The sequence below is a fragment of the Medicago sativa genome, chromosome 4 (genome assembly GCF_051527215.1).
Source record: "Medicago sativa cultivar Bolivia chromosome 4, Bolivia_mono, whole genome shotgun sequence".
In the NCBI taxonomy this organism is placed as follows: Eukaryota; Viridiplantae; Streptophyta; class Magnoliopsida; order Fabales; family Fabaceae; genus Medicago; species Medicago sativa.
The window spans coordinates 66,732,741-66,756,511 of record NC_140752.1 but is presented as its reverse complement, the minus strand read 5'-3'; the positions used below and the strand labels follow the sequence as shown (position 1 = coordinate 66,756,511).

The window sequence follows — 23,771 nt, the reverse complement described above, 5'->3', positions numbered from 1 at the left end:
ATATTTAAATTAAATTATTGATTAAAAAGATAATATAAATGATTTCATTTTAAAAAACAAATCAATGTTGATTAAAATTGAATTGAGTAAAAAGTAACTAAGCATATATTTTAGAAAATATAAGTTTAAAACTTTCTCCTTAAAAAAGAGTTTAAAATTGTCAAAAGAAAAGGCTAAAATTAATTTCAAAGACAAATTTAGTACTAATATGTGAAAAAAAATACTAAAATATATTAAAATTAATTTTATGGTTCCCTCAAAAAATTATAAGCTATTTTAACTAATTGAATTAGTGATATGATTCACAATTTTTTTACCAAAATATGTTTTTTTCTTTTTTTTGTTATTAGCTAATTAAATAATTTTTTTTTGACGTTAGCTAATTAAATAAATTGTTACTGCACACAAATAATAAAATGTTTTTCCTCGCCAACAATTTCAGGATTGCATTGATCAACTATACAAGGAAGCAAAGGGAGCAATGGTGTGAGCCTATGCTTGTTAATATTGCTTTGATTCTATTAGGAATTCAAGGAAGAGAAATGGAAACTAATTATCTTAAGTTAGAAGTTCGGCAGAAATTAAAATTTTAAATTGATCTAGATTGTAGTGCATTTACTAGAAACAAAATGTTGAATAATGCGCAACAGCAGAAAATATAAGGAAGGATCAACGCGAATCATCTATATTGCGCGAACACACAAGAAGCTACGAAGATACTATGTCAATCCCCTTCATCATTATTATTTCATAACATTCAATGAAACCAAAAAGTGTCTCAGTGAGACTTGATTCCATATTTTTACACATGCAAACGAAATAACAAAGGTGGTACATCAAACAATGACAGAGTAGTTGACATCAACATCTAAACAATGAATGATTACAGAACACACCAGGTTTAATTCGCACTTAACAATCAAATTCAAATGCCGGTGCCTAAAAAAAGTAGGTGAGAAGTGCCCAGACGGGGTAGACTAACAGAAGAATTATGCCAATGGAATTTGATACACCATTTGCTCTAGTGAAGGAGTTTCTGAAACCACCAGATGCGCGAATATGCTCTTGTAGCAAATAACATGCAATGACAAGGCACACAATTATTCCCACAAGGTCGTTTCTAAAGGTGGTTGCAACTAAATTAGGAGATACAACAATCAAAAGTATCAAAGCACCCGGCAACTCCAACCAATCTGCAGAAACAATCAGAGAGTTATTATGTATATTCAATATTTCCTCATACGTTTTATTTTTATTTATATAAAGGACGAATCGAACCAACAATGGATGAATCTCAGTGGACCGTGACAACAAGGTCAGTCCGTCACTTACATACTCTGCCGAGTATCATCTAAGTGGATAGTGTCCGTGACAACAAGGTCACCGTGTCACTTACTTTCTCACGTATATACTTCGTCTGATAGTTTTAGTGCATACTAGCATATACTGCTTAACACGAATTCGAGAAAACCAAAGGGTGTTAAGTGGCGCAGTGTAAGTGAATTTTTCTTTATTAATAGTCTGACAAACAAATGTTAGTTTCATAAGTATGCACATTCAGTGTAAAAAAGTTTTCCACATGCATCCAATCATATTTGTAGATAAGTACAGAGATATTTTAGGAGCTAATATAACTTTTCATAGAATCTATATATTATGCCAAGAAGGAATATACAGTTAAGTTCAAGTAAAAGTGTAACATACCAGGGAAATGCTTTGGAATAAAAAGCCTTAAAACAACGGCAACTAAAGCAATCCATTTTCCAATCTCTCCTCTGCGTAGCCATGAAAATAATATTAGACAAAAATGAAGGTACAAATTTGATAACATCAAAGTATGAAAGATAAATCACCTGAATACAGCGAAAACAAAAGAAGGCAAGCTGAAGAAAATGTATGGAATGAGTAGTGATGTAAGAATGTTTGTCTTCCAGTTTGTGCGATCCAAAACCAACAAATAACTGCAGACAACATGTTAATATAATCAGTGGAGGCAAAGAAAGACATGATGAAACTTTGACACTACATTTTTTTATATTTTTCTTCTAATTATAATAAGAGCAATGCTATTTATCAAGAAAGATTTTATCAAGAAATTGTCCCGAAATTAAGGTTAGCCAATAAAATCTCAGCCTGACCGGAAATCATGGGGTGGTGGGTGTTATGTATTTTTTTTTATGAAATTTTAATAAATAAGATTAAAATCTAAGGGTGATTATTCTGCCATGCCATTCTTGAATTCATCAAGTAAATCCATTCTTGATATCTAGCATTTTCCTTATAATAAAGTGACACTATTTTCAGTTTATTTCATTCATTCTCATACAACTACACAGTAAAAACACCGTGACAAGTTATCCTACTGGTTGAAAATCTACCCTTCAGCCTTCGTGGCCAAGGTTCGATACTCTTGTACACCGGAAAAAAACATTGTAACAGATGTATTATTCTAAGATATAAATTCATCGTTTTGTTGGGACAAAGACAGTGACAAGAATTCAAGACTAACCACTAAAAAAAACATGATGATAACTACCGACTTGGTCATGAGAATAAGCTGGCTCTCCTACCCTACCATTAATATTAAGTAGGGTTAAATATGTTTTTGGTCGCTATAAATATACCAACTTTTCGTTTTGGTCTCTCTAAAATTTTCCTTCAACTTTTAGTCTCTATAAAATTTTTAATTACTATTTTTGGTCCCTATTTTAAAGTTAATTTTTTTATTTTTTAATGAAATTATGCAGAAATGTGTAGAATATTGTAAAAAAAAAATCCCAAAAAAAATAATTTTTTTTAACAAAACATGAATTAAATATGAATTTTTAACCATAAAAAATGTAAAAATTCATATTAAATTCATGTTATGTTAAAAAATTCTAATTTTTTTTGGGAGAGATCCTTATAATATTATGAATTTTTATTCAAAAATATGAATTCTACATATGATTTTACATTAAAAGAGGGACCATAAGTGAAAAAGGAAAATTTTTAAGGGACTAAAAGTTGAAGTAAAATTTTAGAGGGGCTAAAACGAAAAGTTGATATATTTATAGGGACCAAAAACATATTTAACCCTGTTGAGTTATTAAATATCTTGTCTAGAAATGGATCTTCTCCACAGACTAAGATCTATTGTCCGCTTGTTTCTTTTAAAGGAAATATATACTATACTCTATAGGAGTATATACCTTTTCTATGATATCAAAGAGGAAATATACTTTAGACATGCGAGAGATGTGATATAACTTAATATATATTTTTTGTTACAGATATATTTTAAATTATTAAACTTGTGCGCGTGAAGGTTGAACGTATCCGAACGCCATATAAATAGAACCATACTTTTTTTTATGTAGTGGTCGGGGTTTGAACCCAGATCTTGCATATTTTATGCATTGTTCCAACCAGCTGCGCTAAGCTCACGAGGACAATAGGACCATACTTTATTTACCTCCCAACCAAACTAATTTGTTTTATTTTTTTAAAATTAATATAACTTAATCTACAAAAAGATTACTAAAAAAATATCCACAAAAACACCAAGTACTTCAAATTTCTCAATAATAAAGGGAAGATTTCTAAGGAAAGACAGACAGAAGAGAAAACAGTTTGATCAAAGTCTGAAACAAAGGTTTAGAAGCAAAAACAAATATCCTAAACATTTTAACTGAGAGACATGAACTTTAACACACAAACAACAACCTTAAACATACCTACGATGTTGGACAAGCAAATAACACAATCCATATATATCATCAATTTACAAAAATATAGCTGTAAAAAATGAAAGAATTAATACACACATGAATAAATTAATAGATAGAGTCTATGAAGCACGACTCAGGACACGGACACGGGATACATATAATGCAATGTAATTATATATGTCGGTGTCGGATAGAGTTAAAGGCAACGTACATAGCAGCAACAGCAGCAAAGAATCCAAAGAAAGAACCTGCCCAGCCTATACCAGCTAAATTGATGGCATGATTAGCGAGTCTGCTCGCAGCTTCACTCAGGTCTTTGAAATCTGAGTTCATAACCTGAACTGCTTCTTGTTGAAGATTCATTTTGTTCCACATTTTCTACTTCCCAATTTGTGATCAAGAAAGAACAAAATAAACAATGATGAAATTGAAATATCTAGCGGGAGGACCCAAAAACTATAGGACTGTGTAGTGGATGAGCTGGTTAATTGATTGGTTACGTTGCAATTTATGTTATTTTCAATGCATTGTATAAGTCCTGGTTGACCCAATGAAAACGATCTTTTATTTTAAATTAAAATTAAATTAAATTATTGATTAAAAAGATAATAAAAATGTTTTATAATATGAAATAAAGTAAAAAACTGAAAATAGAAAAATATATTAAATTCTATAAGAAATGTAATACTCGATCTGATTTAGAAAATATAAGTTTAAAGACAAATTTAGTACTTTTTTTTTTTGAATGGCACAAATTTAGTACTAATACAGTAATAATGCAAACAATTAATCTGTGCAAAAATACTAAAATATATTAATTTTATGGACTTTTTATAAGCTATTTTATGGACTTTAAATTACTTAAAGCATGTCGGCCAGGAAAAGCATATAACTAGTTTTTTGTTTTGTTCGAATCATCATTGAATTAGAGATGGGTTGAGACCACGTGGAGGTTTATGGATTGGCAAGTAATAGATGTGGATGTGCTGGCGTGTGAACCATGTCGGCTGGTTTAATTATCCATATTATTTTTTGGAGAAATGATATCTGAACATCTCTTTAGTGACTTTTGCAACAACTCTCTCTCATATTCATATTACTTTTTACTTTATTTCTTTTTATTGCTATGGTTTCCGTATCAATACCACTTTTTTCTTTGTAAAATATAGTTGTCAAATAAGTTGTCACCAAATTGGTTGTTCAAATAACACCCCTCTATTTTTTGGGAAGAGAATTCCTACAAGCAAGAAAACTCATAATCTATACTCCATAATCTATAAGATTAATAATATTCTTATATGCAGGAACCCAAAAATAAATCATATTTGTCCACCTATGTGGGTAGATTTAAGAGGGCATTCTTTTGATATTTTGGTTTGGAAAGGTTTGGTAAAAATTTAAAAGTACAAAAGAGGTGCTTCTTTTTCAAGTTAATGATATTGTTTAATTTATTTTATTTAGATTGACGAAATGATTAATAACCATTGAAATTTCATACACATAAATAGAGATTTGAGAGGTCGTTCTCGTGAGCATAGCTCAGTTGGTTTGGACACTGCATAATATATGCTATGGTTTATATTATTCCTACATATCTCATGAGATGTTTTCTAATTAATAATTTCTAGTCGGCAGTAAGGATGGTAATAAGAAACTCATTTGGGGTTGGTTTAGTAGTTGACTTGAGATCTTGGAGTTTGCTCTTTTCAATATCTCATGTTTGAGTTCCTCTGGTGTCAATTTCGGTGGACAAGTCTATACAGAGCTTTGCTCTAGCTTTAAATGGGGGATCCATGAATGGGTGGTGAGATTGGTCTATTCGGATACCGAGTTTTTAAAAAAAATGGTAATAAGAAAATCTATTGAATTTGAGAAGTTTGAAAGAGTCTTTACCAAAGCAAAAGAGACAGTGATATTGGTTTCAGAAACTTCACATATTTTAATATCAGCTCTTCTTGTAAAACAAAGGATGGAGACTTATCACTTATCTAGATTCCCTAATCAGCAAATGTCTTAAGACTAAGCATTATCCTAATTGTCATTTTCTTGAAGATAAAGTGGGAAATATACCAAGCTTTGATTGGAAGAGCATTTATATAGCTTCTTTGATATTAAACAAGGGAGGATGTTGGACGGTTGTAATAGCAACTAAATCAGGATTACCAAAGAACATCTTGAATATAATGCACCAAGATATCTCACGAATAATTTAATTACCCTCACGGGCAAGATCACGTCCCACATCAGTTTGACTACGAAAAATAAGTGTTGGAAGACATATTTGATGAGTGGCATTTCTACCATTTTAAGGCATATTATATTGTCAATTACATAATTCTTACTTTGATATAGAGGATTCCTTTAGTTGGGCTTTTGAACAGAATAAAATTTACAATGTAAAACTAGGTTATCACAAGTTCATAATCTGAGTTCAATATAACTGTTTTCGCAATCTTCGGAAACGTTTTATGGAAGACCGGTGGTCCCTCTATATCCACCTATTAGCAACAAAATCCTACAATTAGAGATAAATGTGAATCCAAGATTGAAATCCTATACCACACCTTCAAAGATTGTATTTGGACTTACAATCTGGTTTAACTCTTCACTTGAGTTTATTTTGAGAGTATTACTTTTCCCATCCTATGAGATTCTAGCGCGCCCTGCTTTTTTTTTCCCAAAAATGTCATTGAAGTTTTCAGATTTAATAATCCGGAACGGTGTTTTCCTTTGTTAAAGGGTGAAAAATGAGTTACGGATTTTTTCGGATTTTGTAATCCGGAAACTTCAAAAAATAGGGCGAGCTACATGATTTTTCCAAATTACATAATCCGAACACCCCCTAAACACCCTTTTTCAAGGGAAAAACAGTTCGGATTATATAATCAGCACAAATTTTAAACATGTTTGTAACATGGATAGTCATTTTAGGGAACAATATTAATCTTCCTAACTCTCATCCTTATGTTTTGAGTCATTGTTACCCGTTCTTAGTCAAAAATAGGGTTTTCGGGCTACTTGATTGAATTGCTCCGAAACTTCCCCAGAAAATCAGAAAAAATTCAAGGATCATGACTCCCGTCCTAAGGGACTCCATCCCTCAAAATCCAAAATTCTATCGTTTACACCCATTTTTAATTTTTTTAAAATTTTTATATTCTCAGAAAAATCCGAAAAAATTGGCATTAGTTTTATTTGATTTTTAGAATTTTTTGGTGGTATTTTTATGATTTTAATTGACAGGTTTTTAGCATTTTTTTACTTAATTTTTTTGTTGTTTTTAAAAGCAAAACTCAAAACTGCTGAAATGTGAGTGAGTCTAATGGCTGATTATACATAAGAATTGTCCAGATTATAAAATCCAAAATAGTAAACATGAATCCGGATTTTAAAATCCAAACTGCACAAGGGCATTTTTAGAAATTTTACAGGGTGTGGGAGAAGGCCATAGAGTGGGAAAAGTAATACTCTTATTTTGAGGATACACTGTGTAATGACATGGGCCAAAAAGATCCAACCCAATTATCCTTTGATTTTGCTCTTCTCACTTTTAAAATTGCTTATTCACACCTAAAATTTACGTTATCAACCCGAGCGGCAGTTCACTGCCGCTCTTTACCAACGGTGGTTAACTACGTGCCTACCGCTTTCTTTTGAAAAGGCATGAGAATGAGCGATTTTGAAAGTGAGAAGAGCAAAATTCTTTCTTTGGGTCACCCATAAGCAAAGCCCATTAAAGAACATGGAACAAAGGCCCAACAAATAGGTATATCTAAGGGGCAGCAAGGTGACCACCTCGTCAGGCCACTTGCAGCACATGATCCGACCTCCTGCACCTCCTTAGGAGAAATAGCACCTCAAAACGACGTGATTGATCCGACCTCCTATGCTCTATGCTACATGAGATAATTTGTGTATGGGAATTTCATTCATGTTTCTAAAATAATAAATGGTAGCCACAAAGGCTGAAGATTCTTTCTGCTTTATTCTGTAGGCGCCACATCTTCATGGATCAATGGTAGAAGCTGGGAGTGCTAAAACTTTTGCCTGTTGCCTCAAAGACCATAGATTATCCCAAACTTGGCGTTTGAATTGCAAAACTTATATACTTATTTGAAGGTCTGATTTAAGGATAATATTTTGGGGGAATTAACGACTTCAAGTTAGCATCAATCATAATTGACTCTCTAGCTGCCATAACTTTCATGATGTGTCTGCCTTTTCCCAATTACATGAGTTGTACCATAAAAGAATCAAGACACCTATGAAGTTGTCTATTAGAAAAGAAAGTGAATTAGAATGAATCAAATTAAAATTACAAAACCTTATCCAAACCATGAACAACTCACTCTAAATCCTCTAGAATGATCTCAAATGAGAAGACAAAGACTCCAAAACATAGCTAAAAACATCATACGATGAGGCATCATCATTAAATTAGAGAGAGATCAAGGATTTCATTCTCTCTATAAACACGAGATTGTTTTGCCTGAAGGTGTTATTCTGGTATAGACGATACATCGATTGATTTCCATCTCTTCAACAAACTCTATATACGAAACTATTACTCCCTCCTGTCTCGTGTATAAGACAAAATCGAATCAATGAAGGGTCTTGCTAACAAGTGCCCTAAGGGCATTGTTTAAGGAACCCAAAAAAAGAAACTATGTCTTGAAAATACAAGTCAAACACTTTTTAAAGTCATAACCGTACAATTTCCAATGCAAAAATTGCTACTTTTAGATGCTTAAACAATGCCCTTAGGGCACTTGTTAGCATTTTCCATCAATGAAAGTCGATAAACTTAGTTTAAAATTTAGACCAAATACAACAATTTTTGTTGACCTAACTTTCTCTTATATAAATGATAGGGAGCATATTATTTTTCGGTACAAGACCACTACAAGATAACTCGTATCCATAAGTGTAATACTCCATTCCATCCTTATTATTAGAAGATAAACAAACAAATGACAAAACCAATACATAATTGTTGTAATTTTCTTGACTTTTTTACAAATATACCCTTATAAAAAATGTGAAACATTATTAAATACACCCACTAATATTAAAAAGACAAACATTAAATAAGGGATAAAAAATTATTTTAAGCAACAACTGCACAATATAAGTTGTAACATTTTCTTATAAATAGGAGCAATTTTATTTTTAAAATCTTCTTATAATAAGGACCGGTTGGAGTAAATACAGAAGAAATACTTACTTAGACACACACACAAAACTAAATTTTTTTTTTGGTTCAATAGCCTAGTGGCTAGATCACACACTTTTAAAGTGTGGAGAAGTGGGGAATCCGGGGTTCGAACCCCGTCCCCTGCAAACATTGACCCTGGTAGCTACCAACTGAGCTACACTTACGGGACCACACAAAACTAATTTTTTTAAAAGAGAATAAAATAAAATGATATCAATTGATGTGACTAAATTATTTTTGTTGAATTTTGTTCATTTCATTTGTATTTGTTCAAATAATATTGATTTGGGGTTGTGCTTATGCACGACCTTCTCTAAAATAAAGTAACTAATGTTGGTACAAATTACTCCCTCCGTTTCAAAATGAGTGTCGCTTTAGCCAAAAAAATTTGTTTCAAAATGAGTGTCGCTTTCAGTTTCCAATGCAATAATAACTTTTTCTTTTCAATTGTACCCTTCAATTAATACTCTGCACACTACTTCCAAAATATTACTTTTAAAACTAACCAATAGTTAATAAGGATAATTTGGTAAAATAACTATTCTCTTTCTTTTAATCATTGCATTTCTTAATATGTGTGTAAACACCTAAAACGACACTCATTTTGAAACGGAGGGAGTACTATTAATAATGTAAAATTCATCGCATGTGGCAACCATAGTTGTTGCCAACAAGGTGTTAAGTGTGTGAAAATGAGTTTTTTATTATAAAGGTTATGAGTCGTTTTGACCATTTTATATAAACTAAGGAATATAATTAATTTTGTATGGAAAAGAGAAATTATGAGTTATTTTACAAAGGTATCATTTAGTTATGGTATGAGAAAGATAAATTAAAAAATTGAAAGAAGAGAATAATAAATAGTTAAGAGTACAATAGGAAAAATAAATTTTAATGTTTTATTGATATTGTAAAATGACTTATAATTTGAGACAATTTTTTTTCTTATAATTTGCGATGGAGGTAGAAATAATATATTAGCTAAACTCGCATACAATAAATGTGGAAAAACGAAGAATCTAATTTTCAAACCTCAACTTTTATCTACTAATGTTTATGGAACTAACACCAGAACTGCACTTGTTTGGCATGTATTATTTTCTAGGATATTGGGCAGAAATGATTAATATTCATTTAAACAATGTTTTTGTTGGACATGTTGTCATATGCTCCAATTCACCGAATCAAAAGCTTTCTCAAAATCAACTTTGAATAACAACAACTTGTTTTTTTAACTTCTGAGAATCATCTACTACATCATTAGCTATAAGAATATCATCTCGGATTTGTCTTCCATGGACAAAAGCTTATTGAAAATCAAAAGTTACAATTCCTATAACTTTCCTTAATCTGTTGGATAAGACTTTGTACATGCTGCCTACCATCGAGATCAGCCTAAAATCCGCAAGCCGCTGAGGGCTTTCAACTTTAGGAATAAGAGCTATAAAGGTGTTATTGATACCTCTTGATAGTTTTCCGTTGCGATGGAATTTTGACATGAATCTCATAAAATCATCATTTAAGTAAACCCAAAATTCCTTGATGAAACCAAAATTAATACCATATAGCTATAGACCGTTAAAACTATCACAATCACGCATAGCCTGCTTAACCTCCTCATGGCTGAAAGGTCTAATTAAATCTCCGTATTGAAGAAAATTCAAAGAATTAAATGTGAGATTATCAATACCCAAATGATTTGTAGAACCGGCTTGAAAATGGGAAGCAAAATGATTGAAAATTGCTTCACCGATGCCTTCCACCCCCTCTACTTGCTCGCCATTAGCAGAAAGAGAAATAATAGCATTCGAACGGTCCAAGTTAAAATTTGATTTGTTTATATTTTATTTGTTATATTTGATTTAATTATTATTTTAGTTTGCTTTGAAATTAGTATTAATTCAACTATTGGATTATGCTGTTTTTGACAGATTATTAATTAGGTAAAAAAAATGATAAAATTGTAATTAACAAATTTAATATTTTTTTAAATAATTAAAAAATTTAAATGAAAATCATATTTTAAGATGATTATATAATAATACCTCCGTTCCTTTTTTATTGTCACATTTTACATAAACCAAGACAATCAATAAATGTTACTACTTTTGATACTATTGATTTTACTTTTACTATAATGACCTTATTAAATTAATATTTCATTTCATATGTTTCTCTCTCCACAATAAATATCTAAGGGTAATATTGGTAAAACATCATTTAATGTTGCATTGAACTTTGAAAGTGACAGTTAAATAGGAACAAAATTTTTCTCTAAAAGTGACAATTAAAGAGGAACGGAGGGAATATTTGATTTAAAATAAGATTACGGAGTTGAAATTTCCTACGGTTCCATTAAATCATGCATATTATTGTCCTCGTGAGCTTAACTCAGTTGGTATGGACAATGCATAAAATATGTAAGGTCTGAGGTTCAAACCCCGGCCATCACCAAAAAAAAAATCATGCATATTATTGGACAGTTGATTAAAAATTAGACTATTACTTTTCCCATCCTACTCATTTCTCATGTGCCCTATTTATTTCCTCCGAAAATGCCCTTGAGATTTTCGAATTTTAGACTCCGAACTGAGTTTTTCCATTGTTATGAGGTGAAAAAAAAATGAGTTTTTCACCAATTCGGATTTTATAATCCGAAAGCCCCAAAAAAAAATATTTTTCGGATTTTATCTGACATGTTTTTATCATTTTTTACTTTGTTTCTGATTATAGAATCCAAACACCCCATAAACACCTATATAGGGCATGTTCATTGCTTTTTTCGGTTTATAGAATCCAAACACCCCATAAACACCCTTATTCAATGGAAAAACAGTTCAGATTATATTATCCGAACTGTATCAGCACAAATTCTGAACATGCTTGTAATATGGATAGTCATTTTAAGGATCATATTAATCTTCTTAACTCTCATAATTATGTTTTAGGTCATTGTTAACTATTCCCAGTCAAAAAACGATATTTAGGTTATTTGATCGGATTGCTCCGAAACATGGCCATAAAATCAGGAAAAAGTCAAGGATGAAGACTCCCGTAAAAGGGACTTATTAATCCTCTAATTGATATTCAGTGCATCACTCTCAATTTATTATACTTTCAATTTGTATTTATGATCATTGGGTGGATAAACATACTCCATCCCTCCCTTAATAAATGATCCTTTTGCAAAAAAAAATATTGTTATAAAATAACTGACTTATTTCACTTTTCAATGCAATATTAATTATTTATTTTTCGATTATAACTTTAATATCACTTTCATTACTCCTAATTCAATATATTTCACTTTACATTTATGATAATGAAAAATCCACCAATACTTGACAAGAACACTTAAAATTATTTTTCTCTCTCATTCACTTATACATTTGAAATGAGTAAACGACTCACTTAATTTAGAACGGAGGAAGTAGTTTGTAAAATATATTTTTTAATCCGTGTAAAATGATCAAATAAGACACTTATTTTGTGATGAATGAAGTAGTAATTAATAATTGAACACAAAAACTTATTTGTGTTCAATTTAAGATGGATCATGAGCAAACAACATGTGAATTTTACAACTTTAATTTACAAGTAAAATGGTACTCTTTCTGTCTCATTTTAATTATCATTTTATCATTTTTTTCTGTTTTAAAATAATTGTTATTTTAAAATATCGATACACAGGGGCGGATCCAGCTTGCAACCAGGGGTTGCACCTGCACACCCTGAAATTTAAAAAATTGCACTAATAATCATATATTTTTGCATTATGAACCCCCTGGATTATTTCCTTTGCATCTTCTGACCAAGTAAAAACAAAACATTTTGCACTTTAGGCCCAAGTAACAGCAACCCACTGTAGAAAATGGGACCCAGCACCTTAATAATAAAATAATAGAGCACTCAAGTAATGTTTGAATGTTAGCTCTCCTCTCCATTGGTTCCATATTTCCGATGTGGGACTATACTATCTATTATAGTGTAAAACTAAGGCAATGTTATATGCTTGTAACTTTCAAAGTGACTATTTTAGGCGTTTTTATTGCTATCACCACTTCCATTTCTTTCCTACCTTCTTAATCTTATAACATTTACCAAGATTATAGTTATACCTAAATTACTTAATGTCTGATTCAGGGTCTTTGAGGAGAAGAATGTGGTGCTTCTTAATCTTATAGCATTAACCAAGATTATAGTTAGACCTAAATTACTTAATGGCGTATATTATAATAAATTTTTTTATTTATATATTATAATAATTACTAAAAAAAAAATTCTGCACCCCCTGACCCAGGGTCCTGGATCCGCCACTGCCGATATAACTTTCTAGCAAATTTGGTGTATGTGAGTAACTTGGTTGTGATTCCTAATTTACCGTTAAATTACTCGTTGAATTATATAACTTTCTAGCAAATTAGTCCTTGAATTATATAACTTACTATTATATCAATTACGTCAAATTAGTCCCTATAAAAATTAATAGAAAGATAAGTTGTTCGACTTCATTCAAAATCAGAATTATTTTGCCCATTCATAAATTTCATAGGTGTAATTGCCTAACCTCTATGATTTCATGAGGTTAATTTGTGATTACCTATATGGAATGCTAGGTGACATTTTTTTTTTGACAAATGAATGCTAGGTGACATCTTTGTTGCTAATTAAGTACCGTAGGAATTTTGGCACATTGACATTTTCTAGTTGAATTATGATATTTGGACACCCTTTTTCTCAATATTCGTTAACTCAACATCTCATTTTTTTTTTCTTTCTGTCTTTTCTTCTTATCAAATCACCAATATATCATATCTATATTATAGGGTTAATTAAGTTTTTAATCCCTATAAATATTTTCAGTTTTGTTTTTAGTCCCTATAAAAATAAATCACACTTTTTAGTCCCTAAAAAATTTTCCGTTAGAGTTTTTAGTCCATACCGTTAAATGAGACTAACGGATGCTGACGTGGCAATGCCAAGTCATTATTATTATTATTAAAAAAACATGTCAGAATTTTTTATTTAATAGTATTTTTCCAAAAAATCAATGGTAAATTATGAAATAATTAAAATACCCTTAATGTTTAATTAAAAAACCCATATTATTTCTCCTTCCTTTCTTCACCAGCGAGACCTTCGTCTTCTTCCAGATTTCTTCTTCATCTTCAACTTCTTCATTCCCTCACCTTCTTCTTCTTTCCATCAAACCAAAACCAAAACCCAAATTCATTCATCATTTTCTTCTTCTCTAATTTAATTACTCCTGGTTCCATCATACAACAAATTTGGGGATTTTTATCGTGTGAACACCCGCACCCACCACTATGGAATCGAAAGTACCCAAACCTTAAATCGAAAACGAAAACTGAAACTGAAACGAAAACAAAATTGAATCGAAAAGAAATCGAAAATTACTAAACGAAGAAGATGAAATTAAAAGTTGAAACTGAACTGGAACGAAAACGAAACTGAAATCGAAGACGAACCACTACCAAAACACGAACACGAAGATGAAGAAGGTTAGGGAATGAATAAGTTGAAGATGAAGAAGAAATCTGGAAGAAGAAGAAGAAGAAGGTCTCGCTGGGGAAGAACGTAAAGAGAGAAATAATTGAGTTTTTTAGTTAAACATTAAGGACACTTTAGTAATTTCACAATTTACCATTAATTTTTTGGAAAAATACTATTAAATAGAAAATTCTGACGTGTTTTAATAATAATAATAATATTAATGACTTGGCATTGCCACATCAGCATCCATTAGTCTCATTTAACGGTAAGGACTAAAAACTTTAACGGAAATTTTTCTAGGGACTAAAAAGTGTGATTTATTTTTATAGGGACTAAAAACAAAACTGAATATATTTATAGGGACCAAAAACTTAATTAACCCTATATTATATCACTTTATATTTTTGGAATATGCTAGTTATTGTGACAGAATAACTCACCAAGCGCTTTTCATGAACCGCTAGGAATGTATAGCAACTAGTGTGCTGCCCGTGCGTCGCACGGGTGGAATCAACGACAGATGAAAACCAGGAACCTATACAACGACAAAGCATAGCAAGCAACGACAAAAATTCCCCAAAAAACAAACCACGCCACTACAGACTTAATCCAAAACAAAACCCAAAACACCAACGAAAGGAATTGGGTATAATATGAACACAAAACCACGTTGCTCATTTTTACGCGAAGGCGTAGTCATAGTCGAGAAAGAACCACACAGCATTCTCGAAGAACATGAAAATTATACAAAGCCTTGGGATAGTGTACACTTGAATGAAAACTCTACCACATCCTAATATTAGTTCAAATACTCCAAGAATAACAAAGTGGTAGTGACACAAAGAAGTAAATTACAATTTTATTTAACAACCTTACATAAAGCACACCAAATTAGTGAAACATCATACAAACTAAACGATGAATCTCCACCCTATACTATGACAAACAACAGGTCTAGAAGTTACACAGTGATACTTTTATTCCAATAATACTTAAACAACCATGTTTTAACACAACATACTACAGATCTGCAACTAACAACAGTCAAATCTTCTGGAAGACCTCATGGTAGACCACATTTGTCGTTGACGTCGATGGCTTACCATCATCATCTGTTATTAAGATTTTTAACCCATTCCTTGATCTAACACGGGACACAGCAACATAAAGTTGACCATGTGTAAAGACCGGCCTTGGTAAATAAAGTCCAACAGTGGACAATGTCTGTCCTTGACTCTTGTTAATTGTCATCGCAAAGCACAAACACAAAGGAAACTGTCTCCTTTGAAAAGTAATGGACACGTTTGCATCCGAAGGCACTAAATTCATCCGAGTGATATAGACTATCTCACCACTGTGAGGCCCGTTAACAACTTTTGCAGAAATAATATTCTTTCCCATAGATGCAATTGTCAACCGTGTACCATTGCAAAGTCCAGATGAGACATCAATATTCCTAAGCAACATCACTGGGACACCTACCTTCAAATGCAATTTATGGTTTGGCATCCCAGAACATTTGATATCATTTAAAAACTCGGTTGTGATCCACCTTTGATCAATTCCAACATCTTCATCGCATTTGCAAATGGTATCACAACTCAAGTATTCCTTTTCTTCTCCAGGTATAAGAGTCATCACAAAATCATTAACCCTTTCAACCAACTCAAGCGTAGGAGCTAGAATAGCTCGGTCTTGGAAAAAAGAAAAGTCTTGCATGTTTTGAAGTAAATGAGGATACGTTGCCCCAACGATATCAGCCAAAAAATCACCAGATGTCTTCACAAGCAAATCAGCAGGGATTTCAACAGAAGCCTCACCATCAATTTGTTCCCCAATTCTACCATCACCAATATTGAGAATCCATTGGGCAAAATCCCTCAGTGACTCAGTTTCACCACCATCAGAGGACCCTTCCAACCGCATGTTTTTGGTCAACTTCAAAACCTTGCACCACCGCCACAATAGAGATGAATTTATAGTAGCATGAACAACATCTGCACGACCTCCTTTAGGAACAACAGGAAGTATTTGTCGGAAATCACCACCAAACACTATAGTTTTCCCACCGAACGGTAAATTCAAGGCATCACCCCCATTCTTATTCATTATATCACGCAAGGTACGATCGAAAGCCTCAAACGCCAGTCTGTTAATCATCGGAGCCTCGTCCCATATAATCAAACTTGCCATTGCCAATAACTCTGCCTTTTTGCTATCCTTATCAATTTTACAAAACGACTCTTCAATTAGAACCAATGGTATTGCAAACTGAGAATGAGCAGTTTTTCCACCAGGAAGAAGCAAAGATGCAATCCCACTTGAGGCAACGTTGAGCACAATCTTACCCTCTGAACGAAGTTTGAAGGATAAAGCATTCCAAAGATACGTCTTTCCAGTCCCACCATACCCATCAACAAAAAACATCCGACCTAAATTTCCATAAACAGCATCTAAGATTTGATGGTAAGCAAACATCTGCTCTTCGTTCAAGTTCACAAATAAATCGTTGTGTTTTGAAAACATCTCGGCTGAGTCATACGATAATTCATTCGCCAATAAGATGTTATTGAATGGTTCATCAACATGAGAATCTAGCTTGGGCATGCACTCGAAATCTTCGAGTGATTTCCCATTACCTCGCAAAAGCTTGTCAATCTCAATCAAGCAGAGTTGCTTCAAATCATCAGAGGATATAGTCAAATCTGCGAAATTTTATTAACACAATAAGTTGAATTAATAACCATTATCTACACTCAAACAATATGAAAAAAATTGATACTCAATGGAACATACCAGGAATATGAAGCAACCTTCGCCTTTCATACAAAATTCCATCCGACAATATCTCCCATGTCTGCTCCCAAACATTCAGTGGATCACTAAGAGAATAACACAACAACAAATTTGCAAAAGTCTTTCGAACAGAGGACCCTGAACAAAGAACTCCTTGTTCAATAAGGGCATCAATAAATTCTCGATCATCAGCCAATAAACCCAATGCACCACATGCCTCACGATAAGAATCAAACACTTGACCGTCAACAGTTCTTACATCCTCAAAGCTAGTACAACCAACCTGAACATTCAATAATAACCTCATGTAGTATAATTCCCGTGAACATTGTGGCACAAACGTCAACCTCCCAACAGATTGTCCTTTTTTCCGAGGATTCCAAACACGATCTTCTGAATCATACACAAACGAAGACGGAAACTGCGTGTAGGTCAACAAACGTCCTGATTCATAGATCTTATTAGCTTCCATCCATGCAGTAAACATCGTATTTTTCTCTCTATTCCTGGCGAGAACCCCATCCAAGTCAGCATTTTCCTGGAAAGCAACCCTTTGTCCACCACTAACATGGAAAGTCAACCGTTGTACTGGGGGCCATCTACTGTGAATATCAAATTTGAATATCCTCCATATCGATTCACATGGGGAAAGATAGCGGCAATCATAATACTGCTGGATTTCATCGACACACCCTTCATCGGAAATTTGCAAAGAAGCAGTAACCCTGTCAACCCCTTTGGTGATGTATTTGAACAAATACTTAATGCAATTTGACCTATTGCAATACTCAATGTTCACATGGGCTTGATACTTCATAATAAGTGTAGGGTTATACGGAACAACACTACGATTATCCAACTGGATATCGTTCTTCACAACCTTAATTCCAAGATCTCGACGCCGGTAAACTGGGTACCCACTTTCATCAAAGGAGGTCCTATTAACAAACTTCTTTGGGTAAAACTTTGAACAATGACGGTCTTTCATGCAGGGAGAATTAGGTCTAACAAATCCACATGGACCGTGAATCATGAAACGTGTCACTGCTGCATATAATCTAGGGTATAATACATCATCCGGCAACTCAGCAGAAATTACAGAGTTGATGGAATTAGGGGTGTTTAATTTATTTCTTGGATCAAGCCACAACAGAATATGAGCATGTGGCAAACCGCGTTTTTGAAACTCAATGGTATATAGACCTAAAAAAAAATACTCAATTAAAATTTCATTTGCCAATACACATATAAATAATTTCTAAAATAGGGATGAAAAGGTATAAACCATAAACATAGTAAAAATATAATTGTATAAAAACAATTTAACATTAAAATTAAAAATAAGTAACTTACTTGCTATAACTTTTCCAAAAAATTCGCCTTTCCGAAAATCAGCCATCATCTCCTCCAATTTAATATGAAAAACTCTGCAACAAATATCTGGCCTATATGGAGCAAAGTTTCCAGTTTTTGATAGATGACGTTGAATCTCAATCCATTTAGGATTACATGTAACAGTGAGAAACAAATCTGGATAGCCATACTTCTTGCAAATAGCCATTGCATCTTGACAATTATTAAACATATATCTTCTTCCTCCTGTGAATGAAGCAGGCAAAACAACACGTGTTCCAATCGATGAAGCATCACAATCACCGCGTCTAACAGCCTCTTCAACACCACCCAAGAAACTTGACCGTATTGTACCTTGATTGTTCCGAATAAAGGATAAACGCTGGGACTCTATCATCGAATACAAATCAACAACAAATTGTTGGAACAAACGCCTACCCTGAAAGATAACTGAATTTTCAATGCTCCTTTCTTGAAGTCGAAAAGCTACAAACTCACGCACACTAACACGAACACGTTTCTTAACAGAACCAGTCGTTGTCAACTCATTCAATTCGATATGCTCCTGGTACTGATCCTCTCCAAATGGAAACAACAATGGATATTGCAACGGGATATACTTCGCATGGGTTTCATGTATACGTTGCAATAAGCCACCCCTTTCTTTAACAACAATGTCCCGACCTTCTCCCGAATCATCAAAATCTCCGACAATCAAAGCTGCAACCTCATGAACTTCTGGCACATTGTACGTGCGAGAATCAAACTCTCTGTTACGAAACAAACGCAAACTAACCGGTATATTTTCATTTGCCAAACGAAAATCACGCACCATCCTAAAACTTTTAACCAATCGATTGTGCTCATCAAATAGATTCAACAAATCTCTCACCAAGGATGGATCAAGACCGCCTCCCTCCGGCCTATCGCTACAAATAAAACACATCAACATTTATTATATCACAACGTAAAACCAAAAGTAAATAACTCTTATATTTTTTAAAAATTCAAAAACATAAACAATCAACCTGAAATGGGACAACCGATTGGACAATTCGTTTTGGGTGTCGTATATGTATAACTGACAAAATTTTGGCCTATCCCCGTCACTTGGAACCAAACTGCCAATCCTATGATAGTTTTGACCAGAAATAACAAATTGTGGAGGACCACGACCGTCATTACGTTCGGTTACAACCTTGCCTCCCATGGATGTGAAGGCAAACATATTGTTATAAGATCTGATGTTTGAGAGAAAATGGCCACTACGTGCATCCAATCCAGAAAACAAATTTCTTATCAAGGTGGGAGGCTCGAGCATGTAAGGTAGAGTAATTTTTCCTTTCATACAGCACAGTGAAACTTTAGGTAAAACCGCAACAAAATGCTTTTCAGTGCGCTCTGCATACCATACCATTGCACCACATTTTTGACATACTACATTCATTTCACCGCTATCCACATACACTAACAAACAAAATAAAATTGCATGGATCAATAACACATTCTACAACTTTCAAAAATTTAAAAAATAAGTTATGAAGCAAAACCATAACTAAATATAATATCCACAAATCGATGAAATTATTTACCCTGCTCCTCACTTCTTCGCAACAAATGCAGCAAGACATCATCGGTATCATCAACAACATCAAGAGGAGACAAATCATTGTTAGTGATTGCAGAAGACCCTGTGTCAATAAAATCATAAACCTTCAAGACAAAAACTTGTACAAAAATAAATAAGCTATACACATAAGAGGCAAACTCAAAGAAGAAAAGGCATGTTATGGCTAACTAAGCTTTTAGTACTTGCATTCTACCAACTTTTTTAAGCCTGATTTGCTTTGTTTTCATCTCCTGCTAAATTGTAAAGTTCGAAAGTGATGCCTCGTATTTTTATATTATATCTCTATAATATATGCACCATGTGTATAACATATAAATTCAATCTTATGCATATATGTTTGTTAAATTAAGGCTGCCCTCAAGACGTTCAACATGCATGATGAAATATGTTGACCATTATTTCAACATTCGAATTCAATTCCAAAAATAAGTTCAGCAAGCCTTTGTTAGTTACATCAAGATTTGCAGTTTACTTGTTCCTTTGCCAAGCTCATTTTATATTTCATCCTATCAGACATTCAGACCAAACATTGATGGACAAAATATAAGGTTTACCTGCACCAGAACTCCGGAAGGATTGGCCACTGAGATTTGTGTAAAATCGATTATGACGCCCTACCCTCTTGACTGTAAACACATAAACAAACAACAGATGAACAACGCAATCAACAACACATCGATTTGGATCTCAACAATTCCTTTTGAGGAAGTTATAACTTGAGAGAAATTGAGTGGAATAAAACTTACAGCCACCCATAACTGTGCGTAGATTCGGTCCAATAGACAATCTATTTCTACTTGCATTGAGTTTTAGCCTCCTCTCTAGACGCCTTTGTTTAGCCAAAATCACCGGATGGTTTTCATCTCCTCCTTCCATGGTAATAACTAATGAGGGACTGTGAGACACCCCTAAGGGAAGGCTTATTACGAAGGAATAAATTCCGGCACAAACATGGGAAAAATATATATTTTATAGTACTCTGTAAAACATGATCTTGGTTGAATGAACCCTGATGAACAGCCGGTGAGCAAAGTACAGATTTAGCAATGAATTAGACTGCATACTAACCTATATATAAACCTCTTAGTCTGGTCTGCTGTTGTATACCCTGTACCAAAAATCTCAGTCTGGTCCTAGACTCCTTTTATCAGTGTCTGGTCCTATTCTACTTACCTTGTCCTTCTAAGCAATATTATCCCATAGGTCTTACTCACATGCTGATTGCAAAGTACAAATTAAAGTAAGAATATGAGAATATGGACAAAGAATGTTTAGATATCATTCAGGGAAATCTATAGAGTGGAAATTCCACATCACCTAAAAGTTAAAGTATCCGGTCCAGAACACAAGCATGATACATAAACTCTCCACTGGCATTGGAATGTCTGAACTCTATAAAGATATAGGACCAGAGGTAAAACAGGAAGGATTTTCAGTTGCATTGGAAGATTCTGCCAGACCTAGAGCAGTATGCAGGTACAGTGGCATGGATGAACGTGGGCAACACATGAGACAAAATGCACTATCTTACACACACAGTACAACCTCTGAGCATAAGGTACACAGAAACACAGTGGAAAGGCATAAGGAAATTTACAATTCCCTCCTTCTCTAGAAGACATGTAAACTGCTGTCTATCTAAAGATGCATTCAGTGGGTTTATTCTACCTCATAGTTTGAAAAATTACATTATTGAATTCAATTTAAGCATATATAGCATCTCCTAAGTTGTGAATATTGGAATCTGAAACAATAATAAAACTAATGAGCATGTGAAAACTGCACAATGAAAACTGCACATTCATTTATACCAGATGCGGCGAGGCGAAAATGAGTATCTGTGGAGTAGTGTGACGGGAATTTTCAAAGCATATATCCACTTTAAAGTTTTAAAAACATATTAAGGGTCCATTATTGCAAAAGTAATCCAACTTTAGCCATATAATGTGATAAATAAAATATAATAAGTTAGGTGAATTGTATACTTTGATCACTTTGTTTGATGAGACAAAAAAAACAGCCCAAAGCATAGTTCATGGATACTAAATGTGTATGTGACAATGTTAGCAGTACCACATTAAACATAGTGTTCGTCTCAATCCATAACATACTCTTGGCATATAATCTGGTTGGGTGCAGAGAAGAGATGTCGGAGGAGATTAAGGTTACCGTGGCGTGACAGCTTTCCTGGGACTGTCGTTGTGCTGATATATGCTGCTGTGTTGGGGGTTTGATGCTGCTGTATGCGAGGGAGGCATTTACTTTGGGCCTGTTTTGGTGTTATTTTTTGGTCTTTTGTGTGCTTCATAGACCTGAACATTGATTCACTATAGTGTTATTTTAGATTTTTGTCAATAGTTAACAGGCTATCCAACAATGTCTTTAATCACTTAAAATAGCTTCTGTCACTATCCATTCTGGCTGGGATATTCACCCTTCAACAAAGCATATATGGTGTCTTGAATTAATTTTGGATTGAAGGCATTTATGATTGTTGATCCACCTGTAAGTTTTAAATATCACATATGATGTGTTGAATTAATTTCCTACATAGTTGTCTTTTTGCATCTTCCATGAAGGCGCGAGTAGATAGCTTAACATTCTTATTCAAAAACATTTAGAATAAGAAATCTAATGTCACTTTCAATGACCAATCCCCTTTTAAAAACACTGGATCAATTTATTTTGCTTGATATGTTAGCCAGCTCCTTTGTTAATTTTGTTCTGGACACTATATACAAAATAAATTACAGGTTGAATGGTATGGCGGTTCTGAAACCATGGTGGAAACCCCTGGGAGGATACATCAGAGAGGAGAAGCAGTAGTAAATCGTGAAAGAGCCATGGCTTATCCACTTAGAATAGGGTGGAAAACTCTTGTCAGAGTCTAGGTAGTTATGAGCCTTGCAAAGCTAGCTGGGGTTGGAACTGGAAGGAACGCTGGATCGCCGCTTGTCCATGAGAACGCCGTGTTGCTAGTATTAGCCCGAAGAAAGTTCAAAATAAGCGGTCATATAAGGTTCAAAAGATGAAATATACAGTTTTTGTGATGCTTCATCTCTACATTGGTTTATAGTTTACAATCTTTAGCATTTTTGTGTTACATTCGTGTTACCAATTTGCTTTCCAGTTATCTTTCATGTCATTGGTCAGACTCATGTATTTCTCAATGGTTTTATTGATGCAAAAAGGAACGCATCATGTATTTTCAGAGTTATAGAGCATTTGATTAGTTGAATGTTAAGCAAGTTTGTCTTGCATCCAAGCAATTATTATATTGTATGTGATTATATTCATCACGTCTTCTATATTAACAAATACCTTGAAAGAAAAAGAAAAACAATCATTAGCTCCTGAGCCAGAATTCGAGCCAACTACTGAAGTACTTTCTCCTTATAGCTATGAAGGCTGTGGAAAGACATTTATAGATGCTGGTCTTTGAGGAAACATTCCCACATCCAAGGGCAGTTTGTTTGCCATCATGAGGAGTGTGAAAAGGCAATGAAACTGTTTCTTCGGATTCACGCACTCACAAGCACAGAGATGGATGCTA

At 33.5% G+C, this 23,771-nt stretch overlaps 2 protein-coding genes across 2 annotated transcripts; both read right to left on the bottom strand.

The window, feature by feature from the left end:
- Positions 1–717: 717 nt before the first annotated feature.
- LOC146930938 (cold-regulated 413 plasma membrane protein 1-like) lies at positions 718–4,192 on the bottom strand. Its single transcript, XM_085702409.1, has 4 exons — positions 3,922–4,192; positions 1,854–1,961; positions 1,705–1,775; positions 718–1,193 (listed from the first exon to the last, which is right to left on the bottom strand). The coding sequence occupies exons 1-4, from the start codon at positions 4,083–4,085 to the stop codon at positions 940–942; spliced, it is 597 nt and encodes a 198-aa protein (XP_085558535.1). The 5' UTR covers positions 4,086–4,192; the 3' UTR covers positions 718–939.
- Positions 4,193–15,483: 11,291 nt separating this feature from the next.
- On the bottom strand, positions 15,484–20,047 carry LOC146930937 (uncharacterized). The gene is made up of 4 exons (XM_085702406.1): positions 19,617–20,047; positions 18,589–19,517; positions 17,236–18,438; positions 15,484–17,144 (listed from the first exon to the last, which is right to left on the bottom strand). The coding sequence occupies exons 1-4, from the start codon at positions 20,033–20,035 to the stop codon at positions 15,484–15,486; spliced, it is 4,212 nt and encodes a 1,403-aa protein (XP_085558532.1). The 5' UTR covers positions 20,036–20,047.
- Between the last annotated feature and the right edge of the window lie 3,724 nt (positions 20,048–23,771).